Here is an 18,220-nt window from a genome sequence, read left to right as displayed (position 1 = left end):
TTATCATACATAAATTTAGGGGACAATGGTTACACGTTTTTTACAGGCAGGAATTTTCTAGGAAACAGTTTTGCGGCATAAACATTCCGTGGTAAAGACGCGGGAAAAATGATTGGTCCTCCTCTCAGGAGGTTTAAACTCCTTGGTCCTCTCCTTTTGGTTCCTTTGTTTCGCTAAAATTTACTGCTTTTCTTTTGGCAATAAAGTTAGTTGTTGATTTCTTTTTCTACTGTCCATATGCGTCTTCGTTTCAGACGGGATAAAATTCCTCCGCGATGGCGGCCTTTGCGTGGTCTGGCTTCAGGTTCAGAAAATTATGTCTATTCTTGAGACACGTCGGATATGCTTAGCCATTGTAGACAAGCCAAATTTGGTTACTATAATATGTTATAGTTACTGCCATATCCAAATTTGGCTTGTCTGCAATCCCTTTACCGCGAAATTTAGACTGAGCAGATACTTTGTTGGTATCATGCTTCTCACAAAACAAATGAGTACGACTTGAAGACGAGTTGGTCAGGTCAGGTCTTCATGAGACCAGGAAGGTTAAATACAAGATTTTAAACCCCTTTGATGAGACCTCAAAAGTAGATTTTAGGCTCCATAGCGACTTGTTATAGTACTGCAGCATAACTTTTCGATTTTAACTTTCCCAAGGGGGAACGCACCGAAAATTTTGAACATTGAACCTTCTGAAATGGCATTTCCTACGTTTTTGAGAGAGTTTCAAAGGAAAGATCAGACATTACTTTTTATTCAATGACAAATTTAAAGTGAGCAGTTTTTCTACAATTTCAGGCGCACTTGTGATACGAATTAGTACATCTTTTATAGGAAAAATCTTGGACCTAAAGATAAAAGGTGGACCTTTGATGAGCCTTGTAGGAGGTTCTTCCGAGGGCATGGGCATGCATCTGTCTATTCATTATTGCCTCTAGGCCTTCCACTGCTTGCTTCCTAAACTCCTGACTTTGAGTCGTCTATGTCGCTTGTGTATAGACGCCATAGGCTTTTAACAGGTTCCCAATTGGCCAAGGGCACAACATTGGTATCTGCCTTTAGGTTCCCACAGTCACAACCCTACCCAATAGCGACACACAAACATGACTCCGACTCAACACACATTGTCCATCTGCCTGTTTGACTTTAATTGCTGCTTCCGAGCAACAGCAAAATGCAAATTCTATCTAGCACGTTCTACAATGGCCTCTCCAGAAGACAAAAATATAGTGTCAATTTACATCCCAGTGGCATAACTCTACCCAGTATGCATGAAAAAAACTGTAGGCAATATTTACATAAAACAATAACTTAGCCAGGTGCAGGAAAAAAGTAAATTATTATAAAAATGCCTAAGTTCAATTAATTATACACCAAAGTGGCACAGGCTTGTAAGATTTAAACAGGGTCTTAAATTAACGTATTGATGTCAGCATTTCTTTACAAATTGTGAGGGTTTTGTCCGAATTTCAAAGGTATAAAATCACAAAATTCATCTTATATTGTTGCATTTGTGACATAAATTACATTAAAAAGTGAACGTAACATTCCATAAAAGGAATATCTTGTGAAAGCTGTGGTTTTATGACTCATGTAAACCAAACCATCCACTTATATGTAATTGATAAATGGAAAGTCTTAGTGAGAATATAAAAAACGTAACTATGGCCCATACATGGCATTCAGCAGCCACAAATTCCAATTAAAATCGTAATAAAACCCTGCTTGATTAGTACATAATATTTACAATTAAAAATCTGCCTTTTTTCACTCACTTTTCCTAGGGAGCACAATTAACAACCACATTTACCATACAAGTCATGAAAGTATGCAACAACTTCAATACATCAAGTTCTGCCAGCTAATTTTTTTCTGCATTCAAATTCGCAATGAACAGTTTTTAGCTACATTCCCTATACCCATTTATCATTTTTTGTATAAAAAACAGGAACACCTATTAGATACTTGCCATTTCTGAGTGCATTTGTAACACTGATTTTTTTCTAGTTGCAGTACAATTTTATCTAGTTTACAAGCATATTCCTGCACTTCTTTTTTTTTCTGCACAATTCTGTACCTTATTTTTGACATCTGTCCGTTCAATATTTCTTTCACTGTTATCAACATCATGATAAACTTTCTGGACATAATTACAATGATGACTATTCAATTATTTACAATGATTATTAGCTACTAGTTTTCTTTTTTTTTGTTTTGTTTTCTTCCTAGCTAGCTACTCATCATCCAGCATGGTAGAAATCTAGGATATCTTGGAAGCTTTTTTAAGTTTGCTAACATTCTACAAGATCATGTCAAATAGCCCTTTCTTTGACTTGAGTAAATACAAGACTAGACAAGTCAGACATTAGGTTATGTTTTTTTCAAACAAAATATTTTGGGCAGAATATTCAAGAAAGATGTTACACCACTTGGAGCTGATTGTTAATGACAATGCAATGAGTATTTTTTGTAAGAAATATTAAAATCAATTTTTCTTTCTTAGCAAGATGTTGCAATAGTGTAAGGTGTAAATATGTATTCTCTTTAAAAAGAAAAACAAAAACTTTGAAAGTTTTTCGGGGGCCAGCTCACAAAAATGAAGGTTTTTAATAATTTGAATAATGCTACATTTTTGTAGAAACTTTTATGGGTTGGAACAGAGAAAACCTTTGTCTTTCCAAGAATTTGAAGACGAGGGGTGATGTCTTTAAGTACTTAGATGAGTGTTACATGTCTGTACACTGTCTTCCTTGCCCAGTCTTGGTAGTGGTTCTTACAACTAGACAGCACAATATTGTAGCTGGAACTAAGGCAGTAGTAAGTGGTGAGTACTTGGTGTGACAGAATGCTGGTGGTCTATGTGTGATTATGTGTTGGTGCTGGGAGTTACATGTACATGCAGCCAGCAACACTGGATCAGTAGAAGAGTGTCTCCTTTTTACCCAGATAGGCTGTCGTTTGTATGCCATGTGTCAGTACATAAATACATGTATGTGCACGTGTATGATACAGGTCTTTAAATGATTCTCTCAATATCTTTCCGGACAATAGATGGAAAGGCTTCTGCCATTATTGCACTAAAAAAAAGCTGAACGATTCTGTCCACAACATCTAAATCTAAGTTTAACTTCATTCAAAAGCGTCTTCTTGTCAAGAAAGTTTTAGAAAGTATTCTTCTTGCTGAAAGTTGACCTATACATTTAAGAGCAGTGTAGATATGTTATGCCAGTATATACATATAGGCCACTGGATGTTTTTTCCATCCACTATGTGTTTTTCTACCCAAACTATTTTGATATGGCAACTGTTGTAAAACAAGAACACAAATGTATCAGTTATGTTATAATATTAATATGCTATTAACGGGAAAATATCTTTTTCTTGGTTTGTGTATTGTTGTGACAAAGCATTTAAGTTATCTGTTGTGATTTGTAAGATGGATTTAATGAAGATCTCAGTTCCAGGTTGGAATCTCAGGAGTGGGAATTATGAAGCAAGAACATACCATGATTCAGCAGAATAGGTGAGTTGGACCAGGGCTCTCTCCAGTGCCCACTCTCCCGTTCCTGGACAGAATTTTGCTGCTCAGAACAAAAATTGTAACCATCCCATTACCACTGACCGTAGCTAACACAAAACCTTCACGACATTGTCATCCAGTAGTGAACAGTGTCACAGGATGAAGCCATGTGAAATTGCCCCTTTTTCCAATGCAGAAAATTATGTTTCAGAGGGGTAAAATTTCCATATTTTCTAGGAGAGCATACCCACAGACACTATAGATCCATTGCACTTTTGGTGCTCAAGACAAGAGATTTACTCTCAAACTGAAAGAACGGAAGAGGGTTCACATCTGGAGGGAGCCCTGGGTTTGTCATGAAGAACTAGTGAAGACGCCCAGCACTCTGCCCACTCAGTGTATGAGCACATCGGCAGAACGTACTGCACCTGCACGAAACCCTGATTTTTCACAGTTTTCATTGGATTTTTGGTCACCGTTACATTCAATTTTGCCTGTTGCAAAGGATATTTTTCCGATACAACATTTGGCAACTACAGACCAGATGTTAACCTTATATACGCAAATTCGGCCTTACATTAGACGTTCTGCTGAAGTGCTGTGCACAATACATTATGGGTTTCGCATAGGTGCAGTACGTTCTGCCGACATGCCTGGTGTGTGTATGTGTGTGTGAAGTTTATATGATGGACTCTGCTGAACGTGAGAGGTGCAGAGGTGTGGACGGGCTGCGGGTCAGCCGTTTCCGTGGCAACCTGTCCAGCGTCTGCGTCAGGTCGCTGAACTGGGGCCTCTTGTCAGGCTGGGTCTTCCAACACTGCATCAGGATATCCTACAGGGTGGAGATTAAACTACAGTCAAAACTAGAAATTTTAAGGTAAAAACAAATGCATTATGTTTACCTTTGCATATGGTTTGCTCTGTTAATTCTTACTCAAACACTTTCATATATTTGGTCAAACAGGAGTCTAAATCCCTCCTACTATAGCGTGCAACATGATGTAACCCAACACTAGTTGCCATGGTGACAGACATCTGGTTCAGGTCATTGACCTTATTTGTTTGGAGAAGTAGAAGAGGAAGAAGAACAGGAAGAAGACACAGAGCAAAAACAATAGGAAGGAAATCAGAGATGGCAGACTCCAGCCCACTCCCCATACTTAGTCACCCATTCATATCCCGCCAACAAAAATATCAGTATTGAGGATGTATGATAACGCTGAATTGTGTAATTGAGAATAGCAGAAACACACATATGGACAGACAGTCAGACACACAGATGGACAGACACTCGTACCTTGGCATCCCTACTCTGCACATTGCTGGGCGACTGTCGTAGACCCTTCCCCACCTGCCAGATAATGGACTCTGCCGGCTGAGTCTTGAAAGGCAGGTCTCCCACCAGGAGTTCGTACCACACCGTTCTAAATGAGGGGGGAGAGAAAATGATCTTTTTCCAGTACAAATGTAAAAACAATACATTCTAGCATAATGATTAGAAAGTGTGTCACTCTCATTAAAAAATCCCCCTTGCTTCACTCCTTAGCTATGCTTGAAATCTGCTCCCACGTGCTAAATTTTTCTAGAAAAAAACCTGCATAATTCCATTTTGTACTTTTGCAAAATTCTTATTCCACTAACCCAAAGGCGTAGACATCTGAAGCCTGTGAGAATGGCAGGTCACTGTCCGTGTACTGACTAGTGGCTCGGAGGGACGTGATCACTTCTGGCGCCAAGTACGGCAACCATCCCGGCGGTATGGCCAGTGTGTCGTCTTTCCTGAAAAAATGAAATGTACACAATTCAAAAATTGTGGCAGAGCAAAATGGTACATTTTGTTTGTTGTGTACAAATGCTGCTACACTCAAGAGCTTGCACAGCTCTTGGGCCACACAGCTGTGCAAGCAGTACAGCAGAGGTCTAGCTCACTGGTGTGTTCAACTACCATTATACTCTGTCCTAAGTGAGGATGCATAGAAAGTTCTGCCACACTAAAACATATTGGATACCAAACCGAAAAAGCATGACACATTTTATATTTTCGACATGAAGCCAAAAGGTGACAAAAATGTTTAGAGGATATGATATGGGTGTAGTGTAAAATACATCAATTCAATGCGATTTAAAAACAAAGAAGCACAGTACCTTTCTCCATATTGGATGAGCTTGGTAACACTGAAGAGGCCAAAGTCAGTGATGACAACCTTGCCGTTCTCCAAGAAGATGTTCTTGGACTTCAGATCCTTGTGTAAGATCTCTCTAGCATGGAGGTAGCCCATGCCCTGAGGAAATGTCAATCATTTAGTTAAAACCACACAGCTATAAATCTCTGCTTTTGATTGGCTAGCAGTGGTAAGGGCTTGCAGCTTAGGTAGCCAATAGGAGCTTGGGAAAGTAGAATGCTGTTTTACCTGATTGGCTTCAGCAGTAACCTTTTTAGCAATCAAAAACTGAATTGGCCTGAAATACTAAGAAAAAAGAATAGACAAGATCAGCTTACCTGAGCTATTTGCGTTGCTATGTTGACTATCCTACTCATATTCAGGGTCTCTCTTCTGTCCCGTACTGTGTCGTACAACGTCTTTCCTTTACATAAACTGTGGACAAACAAATTACAACCAATGTTTAAGTTAAGTATACGATTTACAACTTTAATCCTCAAAACATGGCATCTTGAATATGAATCTGCTCCTTTTTTCATCTATTCTAACATGTTTAATCAGATTGCATAACCAAAACATTGCAATAAAAACATTAGATATGGTGGTACATGTACTTTACAATAAAAACACTAAGTATTACAGTACTTAAAAAGACATGAAGCAACAGAGATTTCAATGGCTATCCTGTAACAGTCCTTTAACTATTCCTGACCAGTACTAATATGGAGTACCTTTCCATGACATATACAGTGCATGAGGTCTTCCATTACCTAGTTACAATAGCTAGATGTGGTAGCTTCATACAGGCACCCATGAACAGAACTAAGTTTTCATGTCGCGTTTTCCTAAACATTGAAACCTGAAAGTGATGGTTTTAAAAATGATAAGCACATGGTTTTAAAACATATTCAAATATTTCCTTTTCATAATCAAAAACATCAAAACTGTTTAAGACAAAAATTTTGCTTTATAGTACTCACCTCAGTTTTGAAACTAGCAAGTTGCAGGTCGTTATCTGTTTCGATGTTGAAGACTTTGATTGCAACATCCCCGTGCCATTTTCCCCTTTAGCAAAGGAAACGACAAGAAATGTCAGCATTACTTTGAGTGACTGCTGTGAAAATATTTGTTACTACAAAATTAATGTAAAATGCCTAACTCCTATGAACCATCAGTTGATGACACATACAACTACTACCTTTTTTAAATTGAAATTCTCACACTAACTTATGCATTAGAAAGTATAAAGCATAAATACATGTTGGATAGGTATAGTATAAAAAGATGAGCTTGTTATCCAAAAGGCATTCCTAAGTGGCATCATTGCATCAATAAGGCAAACTGCACTTGCAGTTCCTTCATAATCTGCTAGGAGGCGTGTTTGTACTACTCACTTGAACACCCTGCCAAACCTCCCAGCTCCTATGAGATCCTGGATCTCCAGTTCTTCATATGGAATATCCCACTCTGACAGCACACTGGACCTCTGCAGGATTAAAGTCAAAGAAGAAACAAATTCAGGACACATATCTTTTTTTTTACATTTTAACCCAACAAAGGACATTTTGAGTCTTCTAGATGATGTCCAAAAACCTCTGATTTCAATTTGCAAACTTGTATGAAGAATATAGTGCTGAACACCACAGACATGGTATTTCAAAGGTTACCTACTGTATAATGTTTGTTCATATTCACTTGGTGTTCAAATTCAGTTTGTGTTTATAAGCACATGTTTTAAGTACATATTTTATCTTAGTTAATGTGTTAAATGGTTATCTTATCCTGACACCTGTTTATACTAATAATTCCCTGCATGACATTAATTTTAGGTTCTTATATGTTAATAACTGATCATGAAAAAGATCAAAATTCAGGTATTGACAGCTACAAAGGCTTCATACATTGCTTACAGTCTTTATACAGTTATACAAGATTGATAGCTGGCTCAGAACGTTTTGATAGGACACTTTTTCTGTTCACTTCACAAATAATGGTAAAGTTGGGTTAGTAACAAATCTACAGATTATCCTAGCTCCATCAAGTGACCTTTAACCCTTGTGAATCTCAACCTTTGACCTTTAGCCCTTGTGAGTCTCAACCTTTGACCTTTAGCCCTGTGAGGTGGGGGTTACCTGGTGCCATCTCCAGTCGTTTCGTCCCGGGGGTTCTTGGGGGTCCTAAGGGTGGGTAGCAACATGCACAGGTGCCTTTTGAACTCAAATCAAACATCATGCAATTTTCCAGGCAAAATTTTCCACAGGTTTGCAAAAGTGCTGTGTACAGTTGGACAGGTTGGTTGGAGTGATTTTCAGGGAAACAGGGTGCTTGCTTATAGTGATGAGGTATACAGACTGTGCTTTATTATTGGTATTTCACAGAATCAAATGAACTATATTAGGAAGTGCAGAGATAAATAGACGCCTTGATTTGTGTATGGGACAGAGTGCAAATGGAATGGAACAAAATTTTCTATTTCTCTATATTTCTCCTATGATATTAATATTTAGTGCAAAACTAATTATGATGGTTTCAGTATTGTTAGCTGTGAAGCAAAAATCTGAATCAAGAGGGACTAGTTGGAACATTGTCTTCGTTAACATTTATTGGGATGCATGTGTTGTACTACAATGTCATACATTAGCTTCACCATGATATTTGATTGCCACCTAGCTGAATGCATGGGAACTGCAGCTGTATGTTATACATGTATTAGTAGCGCAAAAGGTAAGATGCACTATAGTAATGGCAAACACTACAGCTATGTGATCACAAGTAAAACAGAACAGTAAAGAAGGATAGGTGTGCTTCAGGACACACCAATTTTTTCTTGGTTCTTTGGCGTTTTAAATGTAAAAATTAAAGGCCAAGACGAGGTGTAGTCTTTCCCCACAGTCTCTGTTTTCATGTAAATTTTTCTGTTTAGGATTGTTCTTTACAATCTGAAAACCAAAAAAGTCAATTGGTGTTGCCTTAGAATGGAAGTTACCTTCAGGGAGTCTAGTATGTGACTCAAGTGTTTCTGCAGTGAGTGTGTAGGTTGAAATAACAGAGAGAGAGAGAACGGAACACAAAGAAACAGAAGACACAGAGAAGAAAGAATGGTTCATGAAAAAAGAGAACTGTAACAATTAACTACATAACTCAGGGGAAAACAACAACATCCAAAGAAAACATCACAATACATAACAAGACTCATAAAACACAAGACTCATAAAACACAAATTAATGTATCATTAAAAAATTCAAATACATGCTGAGTAAAATTAAAGTTTGACTTACGCTGTTCTGTCGTGTGGGCCAACTTCTTTCCATTGGGTCCACATCACTGTCTATAGAATCCACTTGTTGTAGGGTCTTCAATGTATCGCTCTATGGAAGTATAAAAAAATACCTTGTGATTACCTAATCTGTAGGTATTGCATAGCTGGTAAACCACCATAATGTGTAAGCCACCTGTTTTGTACGATATGTACAGCTGTGTATTATACACTAGATTCTGTGTCAGCAACCCTAAACACAACGCCAGCACGCAACATCATTGTCTGACATGTAGATGGACAAGTTCACCATACAATGAAGAGATAACAGGTGCACTTACATCGGCTACTTCTGTCTTGTCACTACCCTGAGACTCTTCACTCTTCACGGTGTCTTCACTCTTCACTGTGTCTACTGTGTCAGTCCTGAGGGGAAGACAGTACATTAAAACTGTACATGACACTCTAGGTACAAATATCTTCCTCTTGCTGTTTCCTAGATCCACGAATTCAAAAGGGTTAATTCAGAGGAAAAATTGATAAAATGCTATCTACTTGGCATCTGTATACTCACAGGTGTTTACAGTCTAAAATGATGTCTCCTCTTCCTTGACTGTCCACCTCTGAACCTGACAAGCTTGATGTTACATCTGAAATATTGGGGAAAAATATTTTACAAGAAAGCATGTTGTAATAGACGTCTTGAGTACAAGGCCTGAAAAAAAACATTTTGCAATAGTAAAGAATGATAGATACAGGCAGCACTTTTAAAATAAACCAAAGCAATAAAACTACACTGTGACATGCTGTGCCAAAACAAGCTGCTGCAATTCAGAACAAATCTGCCAGGAGGCATTGCTATACCACTGGCTTACCTGGGAACCTGAAGGCCTGCCTGGTCATGGGAGACGGCTGGGAGTCGCTGGAGGAAGGCTGGAAGGGACTGGAGGGTGTGGAGGAGGTTGTGGAGGAAGGGTTGGAGCTGGAGTCTCCATGGGGGAAAGGAGGAACCTGCATCTGATCCTGTGGAAACATAAGTCTCCTATCAGCAAACTACATTCAATGAATGAGATAATATTGAAATTAATGATGAAAGTTCTTTATGTTCTTTATTCACAAGCACTTTTTAACAAGAGCCAACTTTTGAATAAAGAATTGTGAAAAAAAACCTTTGCAATTAAATCATTTACCAACCTGATGAAATTATTCATGAGTGTATCTAATGAAGACTGAATATTTTCTTTGAAAAATGGAATTTAAAACCTGTGAATTAAACTATCCATTTTTACTGACCCTAACTTTCTCCTTATGACTCCATGTCCTGTACTTGTAGTCAGCAGAATTGTGTGTCCAGGCTCCGACAGACCCCACATGGTCTGCTGTCTGGTTCTGGTTCACTCTCAGCTCAGCACAGGACGGCTCCGAGGACGTCCTGTGGACTTTGTTAGGGTGGATGTCTGTATTTAGATCAGGACTGTGCCCTAATAAAAAATAAACAACAAAGAGATACATGTATAGGACACATAGGCTGATGTCAATAGCTTTCAGTTCCAGCAAAAACAATGCCTCTGCTCCTGAAGCATTGCCAAAAGATATTGACAACTGAATCAAAGGCAAAAATGAAAATAGTAAGAAAGCAATCAGGGGAAAAGTTATGAACAAGGGTGGAGGGATTCAAAAAATCATCTCAAACAAACAAATACAACTCAGAATCCCGCAAGTCAATTCAAAATAAAGATTTGCCTTTCAAACGAAATGTGAAACAAATGTTAGTACATGCATGGCAAGAAAAGGTTAAAAGGAAAGAAAAGACACAAAAGAAGCAGATACCTGTTGGTATGGGCTTTCTTTCTAACTTAGGAGAGTTTGTTGTCCCTGCTGAGGAAGTGAGAGTACATGCAACAAGTGAGGCAGAGAATATCAGAGTGCCATTGTAGTGGAAGTGTCCATAAAGACATTTAAAGTGTGGGCTCCTTTTCTTCCTGTTACTTGCAACATAGCAAGTTGTCAGAAATTTTCCTGCAAACTTACTCTGGAATTACAAAATGTTCCATGAAAGAAGCCTGGAACATAACGTGAGAGGAGACAAGAAAATGGGGGTGCAATATTATCAGGAAAACTATTCACAAACTATAACTTAGTTGAAACAATATACATGACGTGATGCTGTTGCCTGATTGGCCTGTGTCTAGCCAATAAGACGCTTAAACAGCTTGTTCCTAGCCAATCAGAGACAAGTAACAGCAATCTTTTTAAGGTGCAGATAGCAGACTTGATTAGATGGACCTATCCCTAACCCCACCATACCATACCTTGTAAGGTATCTCGGAAGACTTTCTCTAGATCTGGGGGAAGACCGCAAGAGGGTGGCGCTCTCTGTGCACACTTCTGATGACACTTAACCCTAAAAGACAATAAGAAAATAACATCTCACTTTAGCAAGCAACTTTTTTCTACACAACTACAACAGGCACTATACTATAGTCTGCAGCAATCTTAACTGTGGTTGCTTCAGTTTGAAAAAAAACAAACTATTTTTAAGGGAGCCATTTGTACAGTTGTAACATTATGTTAGAACCAACAATTTCTTTTTCCTCCTTTGTTCCTTTTTATCATAATGATTTTGATCATACGGTAATCATTAAAATCGTAATGATTTTTAACCCAAATTTCTGCTTGGCATTCTGACGGGCCATTTTTTTCTCATAGAAAATGACCTTCTACACTAACATCTGCATGCAGATTCTGGAAATGAGCTTGAATTGAGGAAAGAGACACTTACTTGCAGTCCTTACACTTGACACCTTTGAACATGATGGCTTTATTGCAGTAGAAACAGGTCTGAGTCATCCAGAACTGGTTCTTCACCCATCTGGAACAGAAAAAGTTTTCTTAGAGTGACTCTAGAATCTTGACTGTCTATAGATATTGGCCACCTGTGAATATTTTCTTGAGAGGTGCCTTAGGAAAGAAGTCACTCTAGCAATAACAATCATAGCTAGGAAATTATATATTTAGTTCTATTAGGTGTACGAAAGCTAAATTACAGAGGTATATATTGTAAATCACTTTATATTTGCGGTACTTTATGCGTCACTTCTGTACGCAAAGTTATCATCACCGCGAATAAATAATTCACTGACTTTCTTTCTTCTTTAAAAATATGTACATCTGCCAAAACCGCGAACATGTCCACTTTTCTCAGACCACGAAATTTTGCTACCACAAATATAAAGTGATTTACAGTACTGTAATAAACAGTATATATTTGCTAATTTCCAGTACCTGTGGTTGATGGAATGCCCCATGCTCCTGCCTACTCTGGCACCTGGTGATCGAGGTGGCATGACTGGAAGCGTTGCTGAAACAAAACAACGTTTCAACCTTTAACGCACTACAGTAACACTACAGTGTTTGGCTATGATGACGGTCACTGAAACGTCCGCTGAATAAAAGTCTTGGTTGTGTAAAAAGACTCTTTTTAGTATTTTACTGACTAACCAACCTGATGAAACTATTCACGGATATGACCTAACATTACTGACCTGATCTACTGGTGTAGTCCTCAGCAGTAGGGTTGTTCCAGTAAGGCCCAGGAGAGGAGCTCCTGACAGGAGAGGTGAGGGGGGAGGAGTGTCTGGTGTTCAGGCGGTTCTCCGACTCAGACACACCTTTAGAATTCTGCAGGCCGGTCTCCCAGCTGCCTCCCATGCTGTCTTGGATCTTCAGGTTGCTTGGTTTGGATTTCCCTCTCCTGTTGAAATAAAAATCATGACAATTTCTTGAATTGACCTCTTCTAACATTTCTGACATAAATACCTCACAAAGTTCCAAAACAAGCTGCTAGAAGTCCCAAAGCTATACTATTTCTTTACTGCCCCAAAAGCCGCCAAAAAATGAAGATGAAGACAACAACACGTCCAAAACAGAAAATATAACTAAAGGACCACAAATGACAGGAATTCTCTTGATAGTAAGACCCTCCCGAATGTAATATGCCTGGACCATGGAATCTAGGTCCAACCCTTGTATACTACATTGAAGTAAACTTTTGCTCCAAAACATCAAAATTTTCAAAATCTACTGAAAGTCAAAAATTACTTCAAACACAAAAGTCTTCAATACTTACTTGGGTAGGGTTCCTCCTACGAGTACATTATAATCTTCTATTTTGTTTGTGGTCCTGTGGGTAAGCTGTGCCTCGTGTGATCTACTTCTGGTCAGGGGGTTGAGCTGGTACTCTGGCAGCTGGAGGTTACTCTTGGAGGGCGGGGGGGTGCCGGGGGTCTTCATCTTCCCCTTCTGGATCACCCTGAGCGGCGGGGTCGCGGGAGGGGTCGGGCGACGGGTTAGAATCGTCGGCGTGGACGGCGGAGTCATTCCCGCGTTCGTCAGGAACGATGGAAATTCTTCGTCGTCCTCTGATATATAAGTCTCTGAGTCCCCGGTACTGGGGTACAGGGTACGGTCGCGGGTGTCCGAAGCGCGGCGGTCCGGGGTGCGTAGAGTTGGCGTCTGCGGCGGGTCGCGGTCACCAAAGTCGGCAGGCATGGAGGAGGTGGACGTCCGTTTGGGCGGAGTGTTGGGACTACCGCTAAAGCCACCTGCCCAAGACTCCCAGTACAGATCTGTTGTGGAGTCACCTTTGCACTGTAATTCTGTGAATGGGACAGTAATTAAGGAATTAACAACTCTAATCAAGAAAATGACAACTCTCTTTAACTTCATTGTTTTGCTAACGATTTAATTACTATAATTAACCCCCATCACAATATGGGTGGTCTCTGAATCATGAAGGCATCATTATAAACAACAAGTATGATGTTTTTAAAAAAACACAGGCGACGATTTTGTGTTTAATCTGTTCCGTTCTTGATACAATTGTTCTTTTCATATACGTACACATATAATTTAGGCCACAGCTAGTAAATTTTATAGATGATATCCTCCGCAGACTCCAAATCTAATGCGAGCGGGTAGGACTTTCTACAACATCGGCAGCTATCTTACGAACTTGTAAGGGTCACCCATTGGAACCGAGGTCACTCAAGCTACCAGGTATTTGGCGTTGACCTTGACCGCACCCTTACATACCGAAGACACGTATAGGAGAAATCAGCCGTTCTTCCCTGGCGATATAATGACATACATGTACTTACTTACTTTACTATAATATATGGTGAAGTTCCCGCTTGAACACTTTCCACTTCACTCTATCAGAAACTGGACTTAACTTTTGATTCTTTGACCTATCCTGGGTTCCCAAAATACAGATAATTTCTTCTCTCTGTGTGATAAACCCACTCCTCGCGGGCCAGATCCCTGTTCAAGGGGTCGTTGACCTTTGCTTGAACCTGTGCTCTCCATCCATGGTGTGTGGGATGACAGGTGACAATAATTAATCACGCTGGACACTGGATAGCCCGGTGTACATTACTCTGAGGTAATGGATACCCGCAGTTTAGGTTACTGTTATTCTAAGATAGGCCAATAGGATGGGATCTAGGAAACATGATACTGACTAGGGGGCGAGTTTCCAGACTCTTCTTGCAAACTCCAGTCCCAAACCTCAGTCCGGCTGTAGCTGTGTGATGGAACAGACGTGTTCTCTGATGCGATGATCTAATAGTCTTGAAAAGAGGACCGTTCCCGTGGCTTCTGAGGAAACCTTCCCCAGTAAACCTTCGGAATTCCACCGACAGAATCAGGTTAGTATTACTTTGTTGGGTAACTTAAATGTGTGCACACAAATGCTGTAAGATATGTTTCAGAACGTTCACTTGTAGGTTATTTTGTACTGATTTGTCCATGAAACTATTTGCTCTTATAGATAGCAAAATGTATCTTACTAAAGGGCCAAAATCTCTATATTCTCAAATGTTTTGTGTACTTTCCTATATGTTCATAATAATAATGCTCTACAGCCTTCTTTACTTTATAGACCCTATCAATTGCAAGCAAATGAACGACTCACTGTTTTCAACCGAGTGGAAAGTGTAAAAATCTCTGAATTCGGAAAACCCATTAACCTTTGGTACACCTTCCTATATGTTGGATAGTCGGGGCGAGCGGGGACCAGATCGGACAGGAATGGCCGGGCGAGCAGAGAGCAGGCGGACGGCCGGGCGGGCCAGCGGGGAGCGGGCAGCCGGGCGGGCGGACAGTACCCCCAGCCGTAGAGGTACAGATGAACCTACGAAGGACAGGTTGAAGCTATTGAAAAGGTATGTTTTAATGGTACTTCCTATGTTGAAATATGCCATAATCGTATCTGTGTAAATTTTGCTATCACAGCCGTGTTTTTGCAGTGTCACATGTCTATTTGTTAAGTGTTTAACTTGACTGTGGACAACAAACCTACATCTTGTTATATCCTGAACTAGCTGGGCGGGTTGATCACCCGTCACCGTATACGTAGAGAAATTTTTGGGAAGTTTGCCTTTGTCTGGCTACCAGGCTACTAGTATCTTGACCGACAGTCGCCCGTATTTCATAACAGTTCCTTGACCCACTTGCTATTTTCTCGTGTACTAGTATGTGCTTTGTACGAGTACTCTGTATACGAATGTGAAGTAAACTTTCGTCTACTTCTGTTTGAAATTCTTGGTATTTTTCAAGCAGACTTTTTTTTAGATTTCTACATTTTTTTCTATGTTATTCTGGTGTTCTTGGATCTCGCTATGTTGTTGTGTCCCGGGTATTTCCTTATTGTGGTTTTAAATGGGTCATCACTATTTAGTATATGTGTGACGCCATTTATCACGTACACCACAGTTTCTGACAAAGATTCAGACCTATAGTGCCAAGGAGGAACAGTTCTACTAACCTTGGAAAAACTGAGCCTCAGAGTAGAAAACTAGAATAGGTTTTTCGCCTTCAATGAGGCGTGTTACAAGGGCATAAAATGGGGGCGCTTAGTCAGAGAATCTAATCGGCTTTACCCCTTTCTTTACTAGCAGCTTATTGACTAATTTGTTCCTAGTACTAGTATCACTTGCAGTGGTTTGGGGAAATTTTGAATTACAAATTCTTGTTAACTGATTCGATGGCCGTATATATCAGCCGCGCAGAGTATCGATCATGTAGTCAGCGTGACTTAAACGTTTTATTTGTGTGATGTTAGCAAAGTACAGTACTTGATTGTGTCTTCAAAGTTCCGGTGTCAGAATTTGGGTGTTGTTATATTATGACTGATTGATACATCATTGTCGATCACTGAGTTAGAGAAAGTTTAAAGTTGCTTGTTGGCTGGTTACCACACGCGTAGAGAGAATTTTAGTTTACTGATCAAGGAGCTTTCACATTAAAAGTGTGTGCCACATGACGTTAAGTTCCACCGGCCTTACTTGATATTCTACCCTTTCCGACAAAACCTTTCTGTTCATATTAGTGGCTTAGGAATATTTTGCAGGCCCCAGCTGGCAGCCATACTCTGCTGGTATGCCAAATCTTTCCAGCTGGCCTTTGAAAGTTTCTAATTATTGTCGTCCTGTAACCGACCCGGTAAAATACCCCTGCATAAAATTCCCCTGGGCGGGCGGGCAGTGCTGCCAGCACCACCGTGAGATACCGGAAGCATACATGGTCTGGCTGCCAGGCTATTCTGGAGTAATTTAGCACTCACTTTAATTTAGTATAATACCTGATGAAATTATTTTTGGAAATGTATTTTGAAGATTCTAACACCCGTTTTTCTGACTTCACTCATCTTGTTCTTTGTGTGGTTTATTCCGCCCATTTTGCTTTACAGAATTCGGTCAGTATTTCATTACAAATCCAACCGGTCTTTATCAGGTATCGACGATCAGTGTGTTAGTGAATTGTTTTTATAGCTGCTCGTTTTAGCGGCTGGTTTTCTTTCGTCCGACGTATGAAAGAACGTTGGAATTCTGGTTTATGTAAAGTTTGAGCCACCTGACGCCCAGTTCCGCCGGGGTTTTCCGGCCTTACCCTTAATTCTCTCCGTCAAGGCTCTCCTGATCAGTAACCCCGGGCGTTGTTTTGTCTTTCTTTCCAGTAAACCTCAGACATGCAGAGAGGGACACCTACTGTTCTACACTGAACACCAGTGCCGGCATATAAGGTTATGCCCTGTCCGTGCTAAACTGACCGCACCTGCCAACGACGCAGGGTTCCGAACAGCGGAGACCATCTCAGTGCACAGAGGCGGTTTCAGTACGTTGTATACTTATCTCTAGGTCAACACCATTTTGGTTTTAACAACTTAATATAATTCACACAATTGCAACTTGATATTATTTCCCCGTATTCTGACATCCCAACATAATAAGGTCAATATTCGAATGAAAGCTCATCTGTGTTGGTAGAATACATAGTTTAAGAGTTTGACTTGTTCCAACACAAAGAAGAAACTCACCATAAATTTTCGGCTGATCCCGTCAACCCGTCAACCTTATGGTGAGTTTCTTCTTTGTGTTGGAACAAGTCAAACTCTTAAACTATAATAAGGTCAAGTTTCACATCCGCAGTCAAGCTGAACGCTGTCGAACTATGCTGAATAACGCAACCCTAGAATGGAACAAACTTCGCTAACCTGTTCTACACTGTTTCTTTCAGCTCTACATGACGACAAACACAGCAGTTACTCAAGAATACAATCGAAAAGTGGAACAAAATACCTGGTGAGTGCCTAACCATCCTTATTTCATCATCATGCAATATTGTACATAACCACGATGGTTAGGCAATGTTCGCATATCTATAGTACTTCTTTCATGAAAAGCTGCGTGTTTTGAAATACGGTACCATATTTACTATGATGTCATTGCCGGGAAACAGTGTAGCCTGGGTGCCAGGCCCCTGTGCCACGATACTCAATTCAGTCAGGGAAATCTCACGCCTGGAACACAGAATTTGCAGCTGGGGTCTAATTTATACGTCTAGATAAACTGAAGAAGGAAGCCAGCTCCGAAACTGTGGCGTGTTGGGCAGTATAGAGGCCCGGTCAAGAGTCTCAGAAAGAAGAAGCACTTTCTTTATTCCAAGCAAGGACTTAAGCTCCTTGTTCTAAGTGCTGGGGTCTGGCACGCAGGCTATTCATAATTACCTGGCAGCAAAATCCCATACGGCATGTATACTTCATGATGTCGCAATTTTCATTGCCAGAAAATGTGTTATATATATGTGTCTGCTTCATTGCATTCTGTAAAATTAATCGACTCACATGCTTTGCATACCCTAAATCTTGTTAATTTAAATTAATCAAAGCTGGCCAAAGTTGGCATAGATTCATTTATGCTCTTTTCTCTCTTTATACCCAC

General features: G+C 40.0%; 1 protein-coding gene across 4 annotated transcripts in view; it reads right to left on the bottom strand.

Annotated features, from left to right (window-relative positions):
- Nucleotides 1-1,145: 1,145 nt before the first annotated feature.
- LOC109465813 (kinase suppressor of Ras 2-like) overlaps nucleotides 1,146-18,220 on the bottom strand; it is a 26,721-nt gene continuing 9,646 nt past the window's right edge. Inside the window, exons 4-23 of one of the 4 annotated variants that reach the window (XM_019763256.1) lie at nucleotides 13,069-13,597; nucleotides 12,485-12,693; nucleotides 12,225-12,300; nucleotides 11,722-11,811; nucleotides 11,252-11,343; nucleotides 10,770-10,817; nucleotides 10,233-10,420; nucleotides 9,815-9,962; nucleotides 9,514-9,589; nucleotides 9,281-9,365; nucleotides 8,962-9,051; nucleotides 7,815-7,859; nucleotides 7,077-7,168; nucleotides 6,663-6,747; nucleotides 6,453-6,541; nucleotides 6,021-6,117; nucleotides 5,666-5,802; nucleotides 5,162-5,299; nucleotides 4,818-4,944; nucleotides 1,146-4,352 (exon numbers count right to left, since the gene is read on the bottom strand). In XM_019763256.1, coding sequence (XP_019618815.1) covers nucleotides 4,200-4,352; nucleotides 4,818-4,944; nucleotides 5,162-5,299; nucleotides 5,666-5,802; nucleotides 6,021-6,117; nucleotides 6,453-6,541; nucleotides 6,663-6,747; nucleotides 7,077-7,168; nucleotides 7,815-7,859; nucleotides 8,962-9,051; nucleotides 9,281-9,365; nucleotides 9,514-9,589; nucleotides 9,815-9,962; nucleotides 10,233-10,420; nucleotides 10,770-10,817; nucleotides 11,252-11,343; nucleotides 11,722-11,811; nucleotides 12,225-12,300; nucleotides 12,485-12,693; nucleotides 13,069-13,597 — 2,594 coding nt within the window. In that variant the 3' untranslated portion in view covers nucleotides 1,146-4,199. The remainder of the gene's footprint in view (nucleotides 4,353-4,817; nucleotides 4,945-5,161; nucleotides 5,300-5,665; nucleotides 5,803-6,020; nucleotides 6,118-6,452; nucleotides 6,542-6,662; nucleotides 6,748-7,076; nucleotides 7,169-7,814; nucleotides 7,860-8,961; nucleotides 9,052-9,280; nucleotides 9,366-9,513; nucleotides 9,590-9,814; nucleotides 9,963-10,232; nucleotides 10,421-10,769; nucleotides 10,818-11,251; nucleotides 11,344-11,721; nucleotides 11,812-12,224; nucleotides 12,301-12,484; nucleotides 12,694-13,068; nucleotides 13,598-18,220) is intronic. The other 3 variants (XM_019763262.1, XM_019763270.1, XM_019763277.1) reach the window with 3 other exon arrangements.

Source organism: Branchiostoma belcheri, unplaced genomic scaffold (genome assembly GCF_001625305.1).
Source record: "Branchiostoma belcheri isolate BF01 breed outbred unplaced genomic scaffold, Haploidv18h27 scaffold1, whole genome shotgun sequence".
In the NCBI taxonomy this organism is placed as follows: Eukaryota; Metazoa; Chordata; class Leptocardii; order Amphioxiformes; family Branchiostomatidae; genus Branchiostoma; species Branchiostoma belcheri.
The sequence above is the reverse complement of the archived record's forward strand: the minus strand, read 5'-3'. Positions and strand labels throughout refer to the sequence as shown.